The sequence below is a fragment of the Salmo salar genome, chromosome 09 (genome assembly GCF_965601325.2).
Source record: "Salmo salar chromosome 09, fSalSal1, whole genome shotgun sequence".
Lineage (NCBI taxonomy): Eukaryota > Metazoa > Chordata > Actinopteri > Salmoniformes > Salmonidae > Salmo > Salmo salar.
This window is the reverse complement of record NC_138299.1, coordinates 95,293,932-95,313,284: the sequence shown is the minus strand read 5'-3', so window position 1 is coordinate 95,313,284 and position 19,353 is coordinate 95,293,932. Positions and strand designations below refer to the sequence as shown.

General features: G+C 43.3%; 1 protein-coding gene across 2 annotated transcripts in view; it reads left to right on the top strand.

Moving 5' to 3' along the window:
• The window catches only part of LOC106592156 (neuroligin-3), a 587,284-nt gene extending 578,273 nt beyond the window's left edge, over window positions 1–9,011 (top strand). For both annotated transcript variants that reach the window (XM_045724151.2, XM_045724149.2), the window contains 2 exons: window positions 7,331–7,565; window positions 8,144–9,011. In XM_045724151.2, the coding sequence (XP_045580107.1) occupies window positions 7,331–7,565; window positions 8,144–8,785 (877 nt within the window). In that variant the 3' untranslated portion in view covers window positions 8,786–9,011. The remainder of the gene's footprint in view (window positions 1–7,330; window positions 7,566–8,143) is intronic.
• The last annotated feature ends 10,342 nt before the right edge of the window (window positions 9,012–19,353 follow it).

Here is a 19,353-nt window from a genome sequence, read left to right as displayed (position 1 = left end):
CCTCTCCCCTTCTCTTCATCTATCCACCTCTCCTCTTCATCTATCCACCTCTCCTCTTCATCTATCCACCTCTCCTCTTCATCTATCCTCCTCTCCTCTTCATCTATCCTCCTCTCCTCTTCAAATATTCTCCTCTTCTTTTCATCTATCCACCTCTCCTATTCTCTTAATCTATCCACCTCTCCTCTTCATCTATCCAGCTCTCCTCTTCATCTCCCCTCCCTCCTCTCTCCCTTTGTCCCCAATATCCTGATTTTCCTTAGAGAATCTCAGGAAGTGGAGTGTCTTGTTAAGGAAAGTGGGGGTGGGGGGGGGGGCATTGATTGGCTACTGTGGTGCCGGCGGAATCTTAATAAGGGTAGAGAGAGGTGGAAGTGGGAGTGGGAGAGAGACAGAGACAGAGAGACAGAGACAGAGAGACAGAGACACAGAGACACAGAGACACAGAGACACAGAGACACAGAGACACACAGAGACACACAGAGAGACAGAGAGACAGAGAGACAGAGAGACAGAGAGACAGAGAGACACAGAGCAGGTGAGGCAACGAGTGAGGGGGGTATGATGTCAAGACACATGTTAGCTGTCAATCAGCTAATGCAACCAATCAATAGCCTCCATAATGAGGAGGGGACAGTGACAGCACGCCAAAGTCACACCGCCTCGCCATCAATTAGCCCGCCGAACCAAAGCCTGCCATTAGGTGGGACCCCCAAGCCAATCACAGCCCCTAGCTTCTCGTACACTCACACATGCAAACACACTCACACCCACACAATTACAAGCACTGTGTGTGTCTGTGAAGGGTGAAAGCTGCCTGATATTAAGATAGTGTGGCTGGAAAGGCACAGTCGGTCCTTCAGAGCATGCAGTGCCGACAGCAAACGACATTAGCTTGGGTGTGTTTCTTCTTATCTGAACATGAATTCCAATTAGGTGTGTTTTGCACTTTGTGTCTACGTTTTAAACGGCACCCTATTCCCTACATAGTGCACTACCCTATGGTCCCTGGTCAAAAGTAGTGCACTATATTAAAGGGAATAGGGTGCCGTTTGTTACCTGCTAAGTAGATAGACAGGAGGTACATTGGTTACACAACAACGCCTGGAGAAATAGGCCTTGACTCGACTCCACATAGTTTAGCAGTGAACATCAATCCCTCTGATTGAACTCTTGTCTTAGGGTACGTCCTAAATGGCATCCTTTCCCCTGTACAGTGCACTACTTTTGACCAAAGCCCGACATGCCCTGGTCAAAAGTAGTGCACTACATAGGGAATAGGATGACATTATGGAGGCGAGATAAATCTAGAGAAGGAACTCACCGGGGCCTTGTAGTGAAAATAGATTCTTGTCTTTCTTCGTCCTATCTCTCCTCTCTGCCCCAGGCTTTCTGACCGTGTCTTCTCACATTTAGTGATGACTACGTTCTATGATCACTCAAGCGCTTCTCATTCCACAGCAATGGAACAAAAAGAGGAGGAGGTGCGTCTCATAACAAATGAAAAGAAAATTACATTCATTCTGTCCTCCTTTATCTACCTGGTCCCATTCAATGGAGGATGATTAGTGTAGGAATAGAGAACTGTCCTCCAAGATCATTAGGTTAGGAGGAGGTGATGAGAGGGACTGACGAGGAGAGGAAGGACTTTATGGTTTATAGCACAGGTCTTTAGATGACTGACCATATGAAAACATCACACACACATACAGTATATATATATATGTGTACACACACACACACACCTTAGTGGCCCAGCCATATGAAAACATCACAGTTGAGCTGAAAGGCTCTTAAAAGGATTGCTTTTATAGATGTAATAATCCTGCTCTCTCTCTCTGAGCCAAGACATCCACACACACACACAGACACACCCCCACACACACCCCCACACACACCCCCCACACACAGACAGACAGACAGACAGACAGACAGACAGACAGACAGACAGACAGACAGACAGACAGACAGACAGACAGACAGACAGACAGACAGACAGACAGACAGACAGACAGACAGACAGACAGACAGACAGACAGCACAGCACGCACCAGTCACCGCACCCAGCCACCGGACTTAAGTGGAAGACCTGACAGTACAGAGGCTATCTGGTAATGCTGTGCTGTAGAGCACAGAACCCTATCACACACCCAGGGTTTAAACCAGTGATGTATATAAACCCTGGATTTCTGATGCTGTATTGGCCAGTGAGAGGCATTGAAGCCAACGGTCGCCCATATTGGCACACCGCAGAAGAAGCAATCCTCCATAGGATTGAATGGAATTCTACATTATTTCAATAAAATGTTTCAAGGAGAAAAGTACATGTATTTAAATATTTTTTGTTGTTGTAGTGGGGACAGTAACATTAGTCATCTCCAAAAAGTATATTTGAAGGAAAATGTTTTTCTATAAATTCACAAAAAATTTGCTCACGTAATATAATGGAATGGAATGCATTAAGCTGAAAGTAATAGAATAAACGTGACAAAAAATGAATGTACACGTCAATTAATGCCTTTCTATAGCTATCGAAACATGTTTTACAATGATGAGGGAGAGCCAAGATGGAGGCACGGTGGCTTTAACACAATGATGAGGGAGAGCCAAGATGGAGGCACGGTGGCTTCAACACAATGATGAGGGAGAGCCAAGATGGAGGCACGGTGGCTTTAACACAATGATGAGGGAGAGCCAAGATGGAGGCACGGTGGCTTCAACACAATGATGAGGGAGAGCCAAGATGGAGGCACGGTGGCTTCAACACAATGATGAGGGAGAGCCAAGATGGAGGCACGGTGGCTTTAACACAATGATGAGGGAGAGCCAAGATGGAGGCACGGTGGCTTCAACACAATGATGAGGGAGAGCCAAGATGGAGGCACGGTGGCTTTAACACAATGAGGAGGGACAGCCAAGATGGAGGCACAGTGGCTTTAACACAATGATGAGGGAGAGCCAAGATGGAGGCACGGTGGCTTTAACACAATGAGGAGGGAGAGCCAAGATGGAGGCACGGTGGCTTCAACACAGCGCCCCCTATCAGTCATCTAATGTGAATATAAATCATTGTTTTAAAGCAAACCCACGAGAGTAAAGGTTAGGATCCGAGTTCCCCACAATTCCGACAGCAGCAGGCCCATCGTTACAGAGCAACGCAGCCTGCTTACCATCCACACTATGTTTGTGTATCGACTGTGTGAGTGTGCTTGTGTGTGTTTACCATCGACACCGCAACACAACAATTACCCAAGCATGTGTGTGTGTAATTATACAACGCAGGGAGTTGTTCTCTAATGCCGCAAATCAAATAAACTAAAGATGCCGCATTGATTTCTTTGTGTTGCCTAAATTATACATTTACACTTGTACAGAGCCCGAGCCCCAACCAGCCAGCAGTCAGCAAAAAGCATTAAGAACTAAATTCAGCAAAAGAAGAAACGTCCCTTTTTCAGGACCCTGTCTTTCAAAGATAATTCGTAAAAATCCCAAAAAATTCACAGATCTTCATTGTAAAGGGTTTTAACACTTTTTCCCATGCTTGTTCAATGAACCATAAACAATTAATGAACATACACCTGTGGAACGGTCCTTAAGACACTAACAGCTTACAGATGGTAGGCAATTAAGGTCACAGTTATGAAAACTTAGGACACTAAAGAGGCCTTTCTACACCAAAAGAAAGATGCCTAGGGTCCCTGCTCATCTGCATGAACATGCCTTAGGCATGCTGCAAGGAGACAGGACGGACAGCTGATCATCCTCGCAGTGGCAGACCACGTGTAACAACACCTGCACAGGATCGGTACATCCGAACATCACACCTGCGGGACAAGTACAGGATGGCAACAACTGCCCAAGCTACAACAGGAACGCACAATCCCTCCATCAGTGCTCAGACTGTCTGCAATAGGCTGAGAGAGGCTGGACTGAGGGCTTGTAGGCCTGTTGTAAGGCAGGTCCTCACCAGACATCACCAACAACATCGCCGCTTATGGGCACAAACCCACCGTCGCTGGACCAGACAGGACTGGCAAAAAGTGCTCTTCACTGACGAGTCACGGTTTTGTTGGCCTGATATTGTTCCCAGAGGCAGCTGTCTTTAGTTGTCTCTGATTGGGGACCATATTTAGGCAACCTTTTCCCACTGGGTTTTTGTGGGGTCTTGTTTTTGTTAGGTACTGTGTAGCCTGCAGAACTTTACGTTTGTTTTTTTTGTATTTTGTTGTTTTGAAGGAAAAAGGAAAGAATGTTCGCCTACCACGCTGCACCTTGGTCTCCTTATTACGACCAACGTAACAACATGTCTGTGAAACTTGTTCAGTGTATGCCTCAGTTGTTGAATCTTGTTATGTTCATACAAATATTTACACACGTTAAGTTTGCTGAAAATAAACGCAGTTGACAGTGAGAGGACGTTTCTTTTTTTGTTGAATTTAGTCTGCTCCAAAGCCCTTTAGTTCCCTAATGTGTGCATGGATTTAAGAGATCTCTCATGAATTGATCAGAGGGCCTAGGTACCTTTTATATAGTTTGCAATTTGGTAGATTGATCCTAATGGGGTAAGGGGAGAAGGGTTGGTGTCCAAAATGGCACCCTATTCCCGATATAGCTAGTGCACTACTTTTGGGCCATAGGGTGTAGGGTGCCATTTGGGACACAGCAGGGGGGCCATTTGCGGTGTTATGGAGATGCCAGGAATTCCCATTAAGTAAGATTGACCTGGTCTCTCTGATTGGTTCTACTCTGTTCTATTCTCTGAGCTGCTGGGAGAATTCATAAACTACTGAGGGATGGAGGGAGGGGGTGGAGGAGAGAGAGAAAGAGAGAGAGAGAGAGAGAGAGAGCGAGAGAGAGAGCGAGAGAGAGAGAGAGCGAGAGAGAGCGAGAGAGAGAGAGAGAGAGAGAGCGAGAGAGAGAGAGAGAGAGAGAGAGAGAGAGAGAGAGAGACATCAGGCTACTCTCCATTGACATCCTGTTCTGTTCAGTTCTCTGTCATGTAGCCTCCACTCTGACTGGGGAGATCAATATGACCTTACCTCCACTGCCCAGCCAGGCGCTGCTCTGAAACCTAATTACTGATATTCAGCTACAAAGTCATCATAGTCAGCCTGTCAATATCCATCAGGGATCATTACTCACCTAATGAAATAGGTTATTTAGGCTGCTTCACTGACACCAGGGCTACACCAGGGGATTTGGCTCCAGCCATCTCAATTTGCCTCTCTCGCTCGTTCTCTCACTCTCTCCCGCTCTCCTTCTCCCAGAAGCACTGACCTGAAAAAAGAAAATTGACAGCAGAAAAAGGGGGAGGATGGATATAGAGTGTGAATTCTTCTGCTGTTGTTTTAATTCTGTGGGTTTTTGTCCTTGTAGCTTTTTCAACCGCCAACCACCACACAGTGCCAGATAAACAATATAACAAAATCCCCAAATCCCAAACTAAGTTGGAGTCCTGGAGGCCACGGAATTCAGAACCACGCACAGGGATATTATAATACTATAAAGTACTGTACACCACGTTCAGGGATATTACAATACTGTGAAGTACTGTACACCCCATTCAGGGATATTACAATACTATGAAGTACTGTACACCCCATTCAGGGATATTACAATACTATGAAGTACTGTACACCCCATTCAGGGATATTACAAAACTGTGATGTACTGTACACCCCATTCAGGGATATTACAATACTATGAAGTACTGTACACCCCATTCAGGGATATTACAATACAATGAAGTACTGTACACCCCATTCAGGGATATTACAAAACTGTGATGTACTGTACACCCCATTCAGGGATATTACAATACTATGAAGTACTGTACACCCCATTCAGGGATATTACAACACTATGAAGTACTGTACACCCCATTCAGGGATATTACAATACTGTGAAGTACTGTACACCCCATTCAGGGATATTACAATACTATGAAGTACTGTACACCCCATTCAGGGATATTACAATACTGTGAAGTATTGTACACCGCATTCAGGGATATTACAATACTATGAAGTACTGTACACCCCATTCAGGGATATTACAATACTATGAAGTACTGTACACCCCATTCAGGGATATTACAATACTATGAAGTACTGTACACTCCATTCAGGGATATTACACGTCTCTTAGTTTCTTAGGTCCTCATACACCCCTAAAGTTGTTTCTTTGGTTTTGGTTCTATGAATTGTACTCTCTACACTCTCAAGGTTACAGTTGAGGGTTTATTTGATCTCACAAAACCCTTTTCCCTCTACTGCAGAACCTAGTTCATAATGAACACTTCACAGAACTCTTCTCGTCCAAACTCCCACTCCCTCTCGACATTGTACAGCAAGCAGACAACAAGGAGAACTGGGATTATGGGAGAATGCCAAATGTTAATACAGTCAATAAATCAATAGGCTCCTGTAATTGAAATTGGTACCCATCTGGGGTTAGCTAACAGTCAGTGAGTGAGCCAGCCAGCCAGCCTTCACTCCTCTCAAAAGAGAAACACTGACCCCTTCAGGCCAGTAGCGGAACTGCACACTCTGTCACGGTTTCACAGCCCCCACCCGTTTTAGTGTTGATTAATAAGGTTAATTTTACATGAGAATACTGGATGTTAATGCTCACTGTGCCACCTTGCCTAAGAAATTACCAGAGAGGGCAGAGCTGCTGTTGGGTTATCAAACTACAGCTACAGCACGCTGACGTATTCATACAGCAGGCCAGCGGTAGGTGGTCCTGGTCCTGGAGGACCGCAAGTACTTCCTGTTTTTGAAGAAGACCAGGTGTCTTATTGAATTTATGCAATCACTGAACTGATCGATTAGCTCAGTTGATCAGGTGTGATGCCTAGTTGGTACAAACCCTGCAGTAGCTGTGACACTCCAGGAACAGGGTTGTCTACCCTGCAGTAGCTGTGACACTCCAGGAACAGGGTTGTCTACCCTGCAGTAGCTGTGACACTCCAGGAACAGGGTTGTCTACCCTGCAGTAGTCTATCTGTTTCGTGAAAAGCTTCCGGCGATGAGAAGACGTCCTGAAGACGTCCTCTTTTCTAAGGTTGTTGATGGGATGGTGCACCAGACCTGAGTTAAGAGGAACAGTGGGAGAGTAACAGACGGTCAGGGATGCTGCTCCTTGTTGTACTGAGAGAGAGAAGGCTAAAAGGCAGATTTGTAATGTATTTAGACATACTGTGTGTACAAATTGTGGATTATTCTCTTGCTAGTCAACATTTTCAAATGTCAATAGTATAAGTGACAGATGACCTTCTACAGGGTACACACTGAGACCAGATACTAACGCTCTCTTTCTCTCGAATCAGGGACCCCAACAAGCCTGTTCCTCAGGACACTAAGTTCATCCACACCAAGGCTAACCGCTTTGAGGAAGTAGCCTGGTCTAAGTACAACCCCCAGGACCAGCTGTACCTCCATATCGGCCTGAAGCCCCGCGTCAGGGACCACTACCGAGCCACCAAGGTGGCCTTCTGGAAACACCTGGTGCCCCACCTGTATAACCTCCACGACATGTTCCACTACACCTCTACCACCACCAAGGTACTGCTACATCTCTTTAACTCACACCTGTATAACCTCCACGACATGTTCCACTACACCTCTACCACCACCAAGGTACTGCTACATCTCTTTAACTCACACCTGTATAACCTCCACGACATGTTCCACTACACCTCTACCACCACCAAGGTACTGCTACATCTCTTTAACTCACACCTGTATAACCTCCACGACATGTTCCACTACACCTCTACCACCACCAAGGTACTGCTACATCTCTTTAACTCACACCTGTATAACCTCCACGACATGTTCCACTACACCTCTACCACCACCAAGGTACTGCTACATCTCTTTAACTCACACCTGTATAACCTCCACGACATGTTCCACTACACCTCTACCACCACCAAGGTACTGCTACATCTCTTTAACTCACACCTGTCTTTCATTTGATTGGTTTACTGGAAAGTGTGTTATAAATTATAAATATACTTTCAACTAAACTTTGATTTGACTCGATATATGGTTGTGTTACCTACCTTAGTTGAATGCACTGACTGTAACAAGTCGCTCTGGATAAGATATGCTTGTAATATGTTTGATTTGATTTGAAGGTCCCCCCGTCCGAGACGACCCAGAACGCCCTGTCCACTAAGAAGACGTGGCCCTTCAACACCAAGCGCCCCCCCATGTCCCCGGCCTACAACAACGAGGATAATGAGGCGTGGAACGGAGACGAGGAGACCGGCCCGTTGGTCATAGAAAACCCCAGGGACTACTCTACGGAGCTCAGCGTCACCATCGCCGTGGGAGCCTCGCTGCTCTTCCTCAATGTTCTAGCCTTCGCAGCGCTTTACTACCGAAAGGATAAACGGAGGGAGGCTTTGGGGGGTCGCCGCGGTCAACCCAGCCCACAGACCCGCCACGGCCAGGCTACGTCCAACGACATCGGCCACCACCAGCGTCCCAACGAGGAGGAGATCATGTCCCTGCAGATCAACCAGACGCACCACGAGTGTGAGGCGATGGGGGTGGGGAACCCGGGGAATGACGGAGGGCTGCGTCTGGCCTCGCTTCCCGACTACACTCTGACCCTGCGGAGGTCACCAGACGACATCCCTCTGATGACCCCCAATACCATCACCATGATCCCAAACTCTCTGGTGGGGATGCCCAACCTGCACCCTTACAACACTTTCACAGCCGGGTTCAACTCCACCGGCCTGCCCCACTCCCACTCCACCACCCGGGTATAGCTTTATGGAGGAGAGGGGGATGGTGGAGGAGAGGAGAGGGTGATGGAGGAGGAGAAGAGGATTCTGTTTTATAAATATCACAGGGAAAGGGTTTGGGGGGAGGGGAGGAGAGGAGAGGGAAGGCAGGAATAAGTGAGTGGGATTAAAAAGTCAAGAGATTTAACTAGACTTTTACTACCAAGAAGAGGACGGAGAGGAGAGGAGAGGAGAGGAGAGGAGAGGAGAGGAGAGGAGAGGAGAGGAGAGGAGATGAGAGGAGAGGAGTGCTCTCTGCTTTCTGTGAGGATGTCAAGTTGTGCAGAGCTGCCAAAATCAAACTGTTACTCCTCCCTGCCTCGATGGGATGGGGCTGAGGAAGGAGGGGTCCGTTCTGCTGTGTTTCTCTTCTAAGTCATTTTAAAAGCCTTTTTAAGCAGACTGACAGGGGAGATTATCAACACTTTGTTCTTGAATTCATAACACCAAGAGAAAAGTTATTTTCTTTCTCATCTTCGTCTCTCCTGAGGGAGACAGAAGAGACACATTTCAAACAAAGACCTCTACCAGGAAGTTGGCATAATGTTAGTCGCTTTTTTTTGTTTAGTTTCAATGCCTTACGAAAAGCTTGTTTTGTTTCAACATTTTTTCTATCTCTCTTAATTTCTATTCCATGTGGATTGTGTGACATTTTGACGTGAATCAAAAGACACAGGTGACTGAATCGTGAACAAATATGGCCACACAAATAGTGGTATCTTTTTTTAATCTCCCAGAGAAGGATTTGTCTGGAATAGACTCTGCCATCCCATAGAGAGGATTTCTCTGGAATAGACTCTGCCATCCCATAGAGAGGATTTCTCTGGAATAGACTCTGCCATCCCATAGAGAGTATTTGTCTGGAATAGACTCTGCCATCCCATAGAGAGTATTTGTCTGGAATAGACTCTGCCATCCCATAGAGAGGATTTCTCTGGAATAGACTCTGCCATCCCATAGAGAGGATTTCTCTGGAATAGACTCTGCCATCCCATAGAGAGTATTTGTCTGGAATAGACTCTGCCATCCCATAGAGAGGATTTGTCTGGAATAGACTCTGCCATCCCATAGAGAGGATTTGTCTGGAATAGACTCTGCCATCCCAGATGAGACCACAGAGATAACAACTATGTTACTGTGATTGTTTTGTTAAGAACAAAAGTGCATATTTTCACCAATTTATCTGTTAAGTGATCTGATCTTATCTCTCTCCACGAAGTGTGCACTTTTACACACACACACACACACACACACACTGCTCAGCGCACCTGTGTGTCTGTGTGCATATAAACATGGTTGTGTGTGCGTGTGTGTGTGTTGCGTGTGTGCGTGTGCATATGTTTGCACATGTTTGTGTGTGTGAGCGTGTATGTTTGCACACCAGCGTATCCATGCTCATGTGTGTGTGTGCGTGCAAGAGTGTGTGCTTACACAAGTGTTTTTGCGTTTGTAAGGCGTTTTCTGTGGCGGGTGAGAGGGTGGGAGGGAGGGAGGGAGGGTGGGAGGATGGGAGGGTGGGAGGGAGGGAGGGTGGGAGGGTGGGTGGGTGGGTGGGAGGGAGGGTGGGTGGGTGGGTGGGAGGGAGGGAGGGAGGGAGGGAGGGAGGGAGGGAGGGAGGGAGGGAGGGAGGGAGGGAGGGAGGGAGGGAGGGAGGGAGGGAGAGAGGGAGGGAGGGAGGGAGGGAGGGTGGGAGTTCTCTCTCATCTTGTTCATTCGGTTCTCTATCACCAGTGTTGTTTACGCTGCAGCTGCGTCTCTGGGTGTACGTCTTTACTGCGAAATAGCACTTTTGTTATTTAAAAAAAAAAGTTATATATGTTTAATTTTGCTTAAAGATTACAAAAATGAATCTATTATTTTACATGTAAGAGAAAAAAATAGCTAAAGATTCAACTGAACTAACTGACATGATTCCATTGACTTTGTAAGAAAGAGAGAATCTCTTGAAAAGCAGACAGTGGCCTGTTTGCACTGAATAGACTACATCAGTGCACACTTGTTTCTTTGAATATACTGTATATATATATAAATATGGGCATACATACACATACGTATAGGGCTTTTACAGAGAAATATCCCTCCCATGTAACTACTCTACTAGTAAACTACTGTTAAGCAGTGAGGAGTGGTAACTACACTAGGTAACTAGTTCTACTGTTAATATCAAACTGAAAGCACCACCAACATGAATGAAGGTCATTTCTGTGTACGTGCTGTCTTCATCATCGATAACATCATGAAGCTGAACAACCAACCATTCCAGGTGTCTTTGTACGAGCTCTATATGTATATTTATGTATAAATATATTTAATATTTATTTATGTATATCAGACGCATACATGCTGATTGTGCCACGTGCCAAATTAAAACCATAAAAATGGAGACGTTTCACTAAACCTTTTTTCTTGTGCTGAGATTCTTTCTTTTTTCTTTCTTTATGGAAATTCTGAATGAGATTATAATTCCGGAAAAATCCCATAAACAGAAATTCTCTCTCTCTCTCTCTCTCTCTCTCTCTCTCTCACACACACACACACACACAAAATCAGGCTAAAAACCTCATCCAACAAAGCCACAATTCTGATTTCTATGTGACTTCCTGCTGGTAGTCAGGTTTGAAGGGGACAATACTCTTGATGAGAAAGAGGACACATTAGAACAAATACATTATTATACGTGACTACGCATTGTGAATCCTGTGGTGCCAGACAATGCAATGTCTAGTCAGTCCATCACAAACAGCAACACCATCAGACAGCAGAGGGAGGAGCTTATGGAAGGGGTGCTGCTAATGTATTTAGAATGTTCAGTCATTCAGTTACAAAACATGATTTAAATGTTCCCCATGTAACGTTAATGGGGAACTAACATGGCTGCCATAGAATGTTGACATGTCATGTAAATGCATTATATCCAGAAACCTCAGCATCCCAACTGTCTTAATACATGTCTCTGAGAACACTACGTAGGGTCCTCAAACTCTACTGTGTTTTTCCATTGTTCCCCGGCTAGTCAGGCACTGATTTAGAAATGGGTCACCAGGTGTGCGCAATTCATTTTCAAGTAGTAACGAAAACCAGCATGAGATGTTGTTCTTAACTGACTTGCCTAGTTAAATAAAGGTTGAATAAAACATTTGAAATGTGGACAACCTCAGAGTCACAAGCAGTTGGTGGTTCCTTCTTACTCTGAGGCTGCCCTAATACGGCCCCTGTACTCCTTAATAATCAACCTCTCTCCTAAATGGATTGAGGAACTATACCTGTACTGTACACGTTTTAACAGGTATCACGATGTTATGACAGGCTACCAGTTATAACAGTGTTATGACAGGATACCAGTTATAACAGTGTTATGACAGGATACCAGTTATAACAGTGTTATGACAGGATACCAGTTATAACAGTGTTATGACAGGATACCAGTTATAACAGTGTTATGACAGGATACCAGTTATAACAGAGTTACGACAGGATACCAGTTATAACAGTGTTATGACAGGATACCAGTTATAACAGAGTTATGACAGGATACCAGTTATAACAGAGTTACGACAGGATACCAGTTATAACAGAGTTACGACAGGATACCAGTTATAACAGTGTTATGACAGGATACCAGTTATAACAGTGTTACGATAGGATACCAGTTATAACAGTGTTACGACAGGTTACCAGTTATAACAGTGTTATGACAGGATACCAGTTATAACAGTGTTATGACAGGATACCAGTTATAACAGTGTTATGACAGGATACCAGTTATAACAGTGTTATGACATTGTTGTGGAAAATTCAATCCAAAGATTAAGGCAGAGATTATTTAATGATGTACTAGAACATTTTTTAGTCAAGCAGCTGCAGGGTAGATCTATCTCTGATTTCACAGGGAACAACTCAGAGTAAATGGTTCCATGTCCCTTATATAGTGGGAGGGGGGTCATACAATCCTATTGTTATACAACAGATCTTTATGACAGGATACCAGTTATAACAGTGTTATGACAGGATACCAGTTATAACAGAGTTATGACAGGATACCAGTTATAACAGTGTTATGACAGGATACCAGTTATAACAGTGTTATGACAGGATACCAGTTATAACAGTGTTATGACAGGATACCAATTATAACAGAGTTATGACAGGATACCAGTTATAACAGAGTTACGACAGGATACCAGTTATAACAGAGTTACGACAGGATACCAGTTATAACAGTGTTACGACAGGATACCAGTTATAACAGAGTTACAACAGGATACCAGTTATGACAGTGTTACGACAGGATACCAGTTATAACAGTGTTATGACAGGATACCAGTTATAACAGTGTTACGATAGGATACCAGTTATAACAGAGTTACGACAGGATACCAGTTATAACAGAGTTACGACAGGATACCAGTTATAACAGAGTTACGACAGGATACCAGTTATAACAGTGTTACGACAGGATACCAGTTATAACAGTGTTACGACAGGATACCAGTTATAACAGAGTTACGACAGGATACCAGTTATAACAGTGTTACGACAGGATACCAGTTATAACAGTGTTATGACAGGATACCAGTTATAACAGTGTTATGACAGGATACCAGTTATAACAGAGTTATGACAGGATACCAGATATAACAGTGTTATGACAGGATACCAGTTATAACAGTGTTATGACAGGATACCAGTTATAACAGTGTTATGACAGGATACCAGTTATAACAGAGTTACGATAGGATACCAGTTATAACAGTGTTATGACAGGATACCAGTTATAACAGAGTTACGACAGGATACCAGTTATAACAGTGTTATGACAGGATACCAGTTATAACAGAGTTACGACAGGATACCAGTTATAACAGAGTTACGACAGGATACCAGTTATAACAGTGTTATGACAGGATACCAGTTATAACAGTGCTACGATAGGATACCAGTTATAACAGTGTTACGACAGGTTACCAGTTATAACAGTGTTACGACAGGATACCAGTTATAACAGTGTTATGACAGGATACCAGTTATAACAGTGTTATGACAGGATACCAGTTATAACAGTGTTATGACAGGATACCAGTTATAACAGTGTTATGACAGGATACCAGTTATAACAGTGTTATGACAGTGTTGTGGAAAATTCAATCCAAAGATTAAGGCAGAGATTATTTAATGATGTACTAGAACATTTTTTAGTCAAGCAGCTGCAGGGTAGATCTATCTCTGATTTCACAGGGAACAACTCAGAGTAAATGGTTCCATGTCCCTTATATAGTGGGAGGGGGGTCATACAATCCTATTGTTATACAACAGATCTTTATGACAGGATACCAGTTATAACAGTGTTATGACAGGATACCAGTTATAACAGAGTTATGACAGGATACCAGTTATAACAGTGTTATGACAGGATACCAGTTATAACAGAGTTACGACAGGATACCAGTTATAACAGAGTTATGACAGGATACCAGTTATAACAGTGTTATGACAGGATACCAGTTATAACAGAGTTATGACAGGATACCAGTTATAACAGAGTTACGACAGGATACCAATTATAACAGTGTTATGACAGGATACCAGTTATAACAGTGTTATGACAGGATACCAGTTATAACAGAGTTATGATAGGATACCAGTTATAACAGTGTTACGACAGGATACCAGTTATGACAGTGTTACGACAGGATACCAGTTATAACAGAGTTACGACAGGATACCAGTTATGACAGTGTTATGACAGGATACCAGTTATAACAGAGTTACGACAGGATACCAGTTATAACAGAGTTACGACAGGATACCAGTTATAACAGTGTTATGACAGGATACCAGTTATAACAGTGTTACGACAGGATACCAGTTATAACAGAGTTACGACAGGATACCAGTTATAACAGTGTTACGACAGGATACCAGTTATAACAGTGTTACGACAGGATACCAGTTATAACAGTGTTACGACAGGATACCAGTTTTAACAGAGTTACGATAGGATACCAGTTATAACAGTGTTATGACAGGATACCAGTTATAACAGAGTTACGACAGGATACCAGTTATAACAGTGTTATGACAGGATACCAGTTATAACAGTGTTATGACAGGATACCAGTTATAACAGAGTTATGACAGGATACCAGATATAACAGTGTTATGACAGGATACCAGTTATAACAGTGTTATGACAGGATACCAGTTATAACAGTGTTATGACAGGATACCAGTTATAACAGAGTTATGACAGGATACCAGTTATAACAGTGTCATGACAGGATACCAGTTATAACAGTGTCATGACAGGATACCAATTATAACAGTGTTATGACAGGATACCAGTTATAACAGAGTTATGATAGGATACCAGTTATAACAGTGTTATGACAGGATACCAGTTATAACAGAGTTATGATAGGATACCAGTTATAACAGTGTTATGATAGGATACCAGTTATAACAGAGTTATGATAGGATACCAGTTATAACAGTGTTATGATAGGATACCAGTTATAACAGAGTTATGACAGGATACCAGTTATAACAGTGTTATGACAGGATACCAATTATAACAGTGTTATGACAGGATACCAGTTATAACAGTGTTATGACAGGATACCAGTTATAACAGAGTTATGATAGGATACCAGTTATAACAGTGTTATGACAGGATACCAGTTATAACAGAGTTATGATAGGATACCAGTTATAACAGTGTTATGACAGGATACCAGTTATAACAGTGTTATGACAGGATACCAGTTATAACAGAGTTATGACAGGATACCAGATATAACAGTGTTATGACAGGATACCAGTTATAACAGTGTTATGACAGGATACCAGTTATAACAGTGTTATGACAGGATACCAGTTATAACAGTGTCATGACAGGATACCAGTTATAACAGTGTCATGACAAGATACCAGTTATAACAGTGTCATGACAGGATACCAGTTATAACAGAGTTATGACAGGATACCAGTTATAACAGTGTTATGACAGGATACCAGTTATAACAGAGTTATGACAGGATACCAGTTATAACAGTGTTATGACAGGATACCAGTTATAACAGAGTTATGACAGGATACCAGTTATAACAGTGTTATGACAGGATACCAATTATAACAGTGTTATGACAGGATACCAGTTATAACAGTGTTATGACAGGATACCATTTATAACAGAGTTATGATAGGATACCAGTTATAACAGTGTTATGACAGGATACCAGTTATAACAGAGTTATGACAGGATACCAGTTATAACAGTGTTATGACTGGATACCAGTTATAACAGTGTTATGACAGGATACCAGTTATAACAGAGTTATGACAGGATACCAGATATAACAGTGTTATGACAGGATACCAGTTATAACAGTGTTATGACAGGATACCAGTTATAACAGTGTTATGACAGGATACCAGTTATAACAGTGTTATGACAGGATACCAGTTATAACAGTGTTATGACAGGATACCAGTTATAACAGAGTTATGACAGGATACCAGTTATAACAGAGTTATGACAGGATACCAGTTATAACAGTGTTATGACAGGATACCAGTTATAACAGTGTCATGACAAGATACCAGTTATAAAAGTGTTATGACAGGATACCAGTTATAACAGTGTCATGACAGGATACCAGTTATAACAGAGTTATGACAGGATACCAGTTATAACAGTGTTATGACAGGATACCAGTTATAACAGAGTTATGACAGGATACCAGTTATAACAGAGTTATGACAGGATACCAGTTATAACAGTGTTATGACAGGATACCAGTTATAACAGAGTTATGACAGGATACCAGTTATAACAGTGTTATGACAGGATACCAGTTATAACAGTGTTATGACAGGATACCAGTTATAACAGTGTACTGACAGGATACCAGTTATAACAGTGTTATGACAGGATACCAGTTATAACAGTGTTATGACAGGATACCAGTTATAACAGTGTCATGACAGGATACCAGTTATAACAGTGTTATGACAGGATACCAATTATAACAGAGTTATGACAGGATACCAGTTATAACAGTGTTATGACAGGATACCAGTTATAACAGTGTTATGACAGGATACCAGATATAACAGTGTTATGACAGGATACCAGTTATAACAGTGTACTGACAGGATACCAGTTATAACAGTGTTATGACAGGATACCAGTTATAACAGTGTACTGACAGGATACCAGTTATAACAGAGTTATGACAGGATACCTGTATAAAAGTGTTACAGTAGTCTCTGTTTATTTCACGGTTCAGTAGCTATGTTTGAAGCTGATATTATTCATAGATATAGACTGAGATTCCCTGGCCCGGTACTGTACTGTGTGTTTGTGACTGTTTCGACAGCTCCTGTGTCAAAACCAGCACCAGGAAATGAATGTACCAAATTACACAGTCCCACATGCAGTGAGGTAGAGAGATGAGTACAGGTGTGAGGGGAGGAGAGAGGGGAGGTGTGCAGACAGTCACTGCTAGTGAACATCCAGCTCCTACTATTATTGTTGCTTCCTTTATGCACCTCTCTCTCTCTCTCTCTCTCTCTCCACCTGTTTATTTATCTCTCTCTCTCTCTCTCTCTCTCTCTCTCTCTCTCGTCCTCTATGCTTCTCTCTCTCTGCAGCTCTCTATCTCTCTCTCTTCCTCTATGCACCTCTCTCTCTCTCTCTCTCTCTTCCTCTATGCTTCTCTATTTCTCTGCACCTCTCTATCCCTCTCTCTTCCTCTATGCACCTCTCTCTCTCTCTCTCTTCCTCTATGCTTCTCTCTCTCTCTGCACCTCTCTATCTCTCTCTCTTTCTCTATGCACCTCTCTATCTCTCTCTCTCTCTTCCTCTATGCTTATCTCTCTCTATGCACCTCTCTCTCTCTCTCTCTCTCTCTCTCTCTTCCTCTATGCTTCTCTCTCTCTCTGCACCTCTCTATCTCTCTCTCTTTCTCTATGCACCTCTCTATCTCTCTCTCTTCCTCTATGCTTATCTCTCTCTATGCACCTCTCTCTCTCTCTCTCTCTTCCTCTATGCTTCTCTATTTCTCTGCACCTCTATATCTCTCTCTCTTCCTCTATGCACCTCTCTCTCTCTCTATGCTTCTCTCTCGCTCTGCACCTCTCTATCTCTCTCTCTTCCTTTATGCACCTCTCTATCTCTCTCCCTTCCTCTATGCTTCTCTCTCTGCACCTCTCTATCTCTCTCTCTTCCTCTATGCACCTCTCTCTCTCTCTCTTCCTCTATGCTTCTCTATTTCTCTGCACCTCTCTATCTCTCTCTCTTCCTCTATGCACCTCTCTATCTCACTCTCTTCCTCTATGCACCTCTCTATCTCGCTCTCTTCCTCTATGCTTATCTCTCTCTATGCACCTCTCTCTCTCTCTCTCTCTCTCTCTCTCTCTCTTCCTCTATGCTTCTCTATTTCTCTGCACCTCTATATCTCTCTCTCTTCCTCTATGCACCTCTCTCTCTCTCTCTATGCTTCTCTCTCTCTCTGCACCTCTCTATCTCTCTCTTCCTTTATGCACCTCTCTATCTCTCTCCCTTCCTCTATGCTTCTCTCTCTCTGCACCTCTCTCTCTCTCTCTTCCTCTATGCACCTCTCTCTCTCTCTCTCTCTCTCTCTCTCTCTTCCTCTATGCTTCTCTATTTCTCTGCACCTCTCTATCTCTCTCTCTTCCTCTATGCACCTCTATCTCTCTCTCTCTCTCTCTCTTCCTCTATGCTTCTCTCTCTCCCTGCACCTCTCTATCTCTCTCTCTTCCTCTATCCTCTCTCTTGCTGGTTCTCTCTCTCTCTTTACCTGTCTATCTCTCTCTCTTCCTCTATGCTTCTCTCTCTCTCTGCACCTGTTTATCTCTCTCTCTCTCTCGATCTCTCTCTCTCTCTTCCTCTGTGCTTCTCTCCCTGCACCTCTCTATCTCTCTCTCTTCCTCTATCCTCTCTCTTGCTGGTTCTCTCTCTCTCTTTACCTGTCTATCTCTCTCTCTTCCTCTATGCTTCTCTCTCTCTCTGCACCTGTTTATCTCTCTCTCTCTCTCGATCTCTCTCTCTCTTCCTCTATGCTTCTCTCTCTCTCTGCACCTGTTTATCTCTCTCTCGATCTCTCTCTCTCTCTTCCTCTGTGCTTCTCTCTCTGCACCTCTCTCTCTCTCTTCTTCTATGCTTCTCTCTCTCTCTGCACCTGTTTATCTCTCTCCCTCTCTCTCTCTCTCTCTCTCTTCCTCTATGCTTCTCTCTCTGCACCTCTCTCTCTCTTCTTCTATGCTTCTCTCTCTCTCTTCAATCTCTCTTTCCCTCCTTTCCCTCCATTTGCCTCTCTCTCACATACACGTTCCTTTCCATCTCCTCGTTAAATGCCATAATCAGAATTATAGTGGTTGATGTTCAGTCATTTTAGTTCTTGCTTAGCTTGTTGGATTCTTGTGATGTTCTACTGATGATGACAACAACATAATGATGACTACCTTTTGAGAAACCAGCAGAGGAAACGCATGTACTCATGTCTGCACTCTGATACTACATTCTATACAGT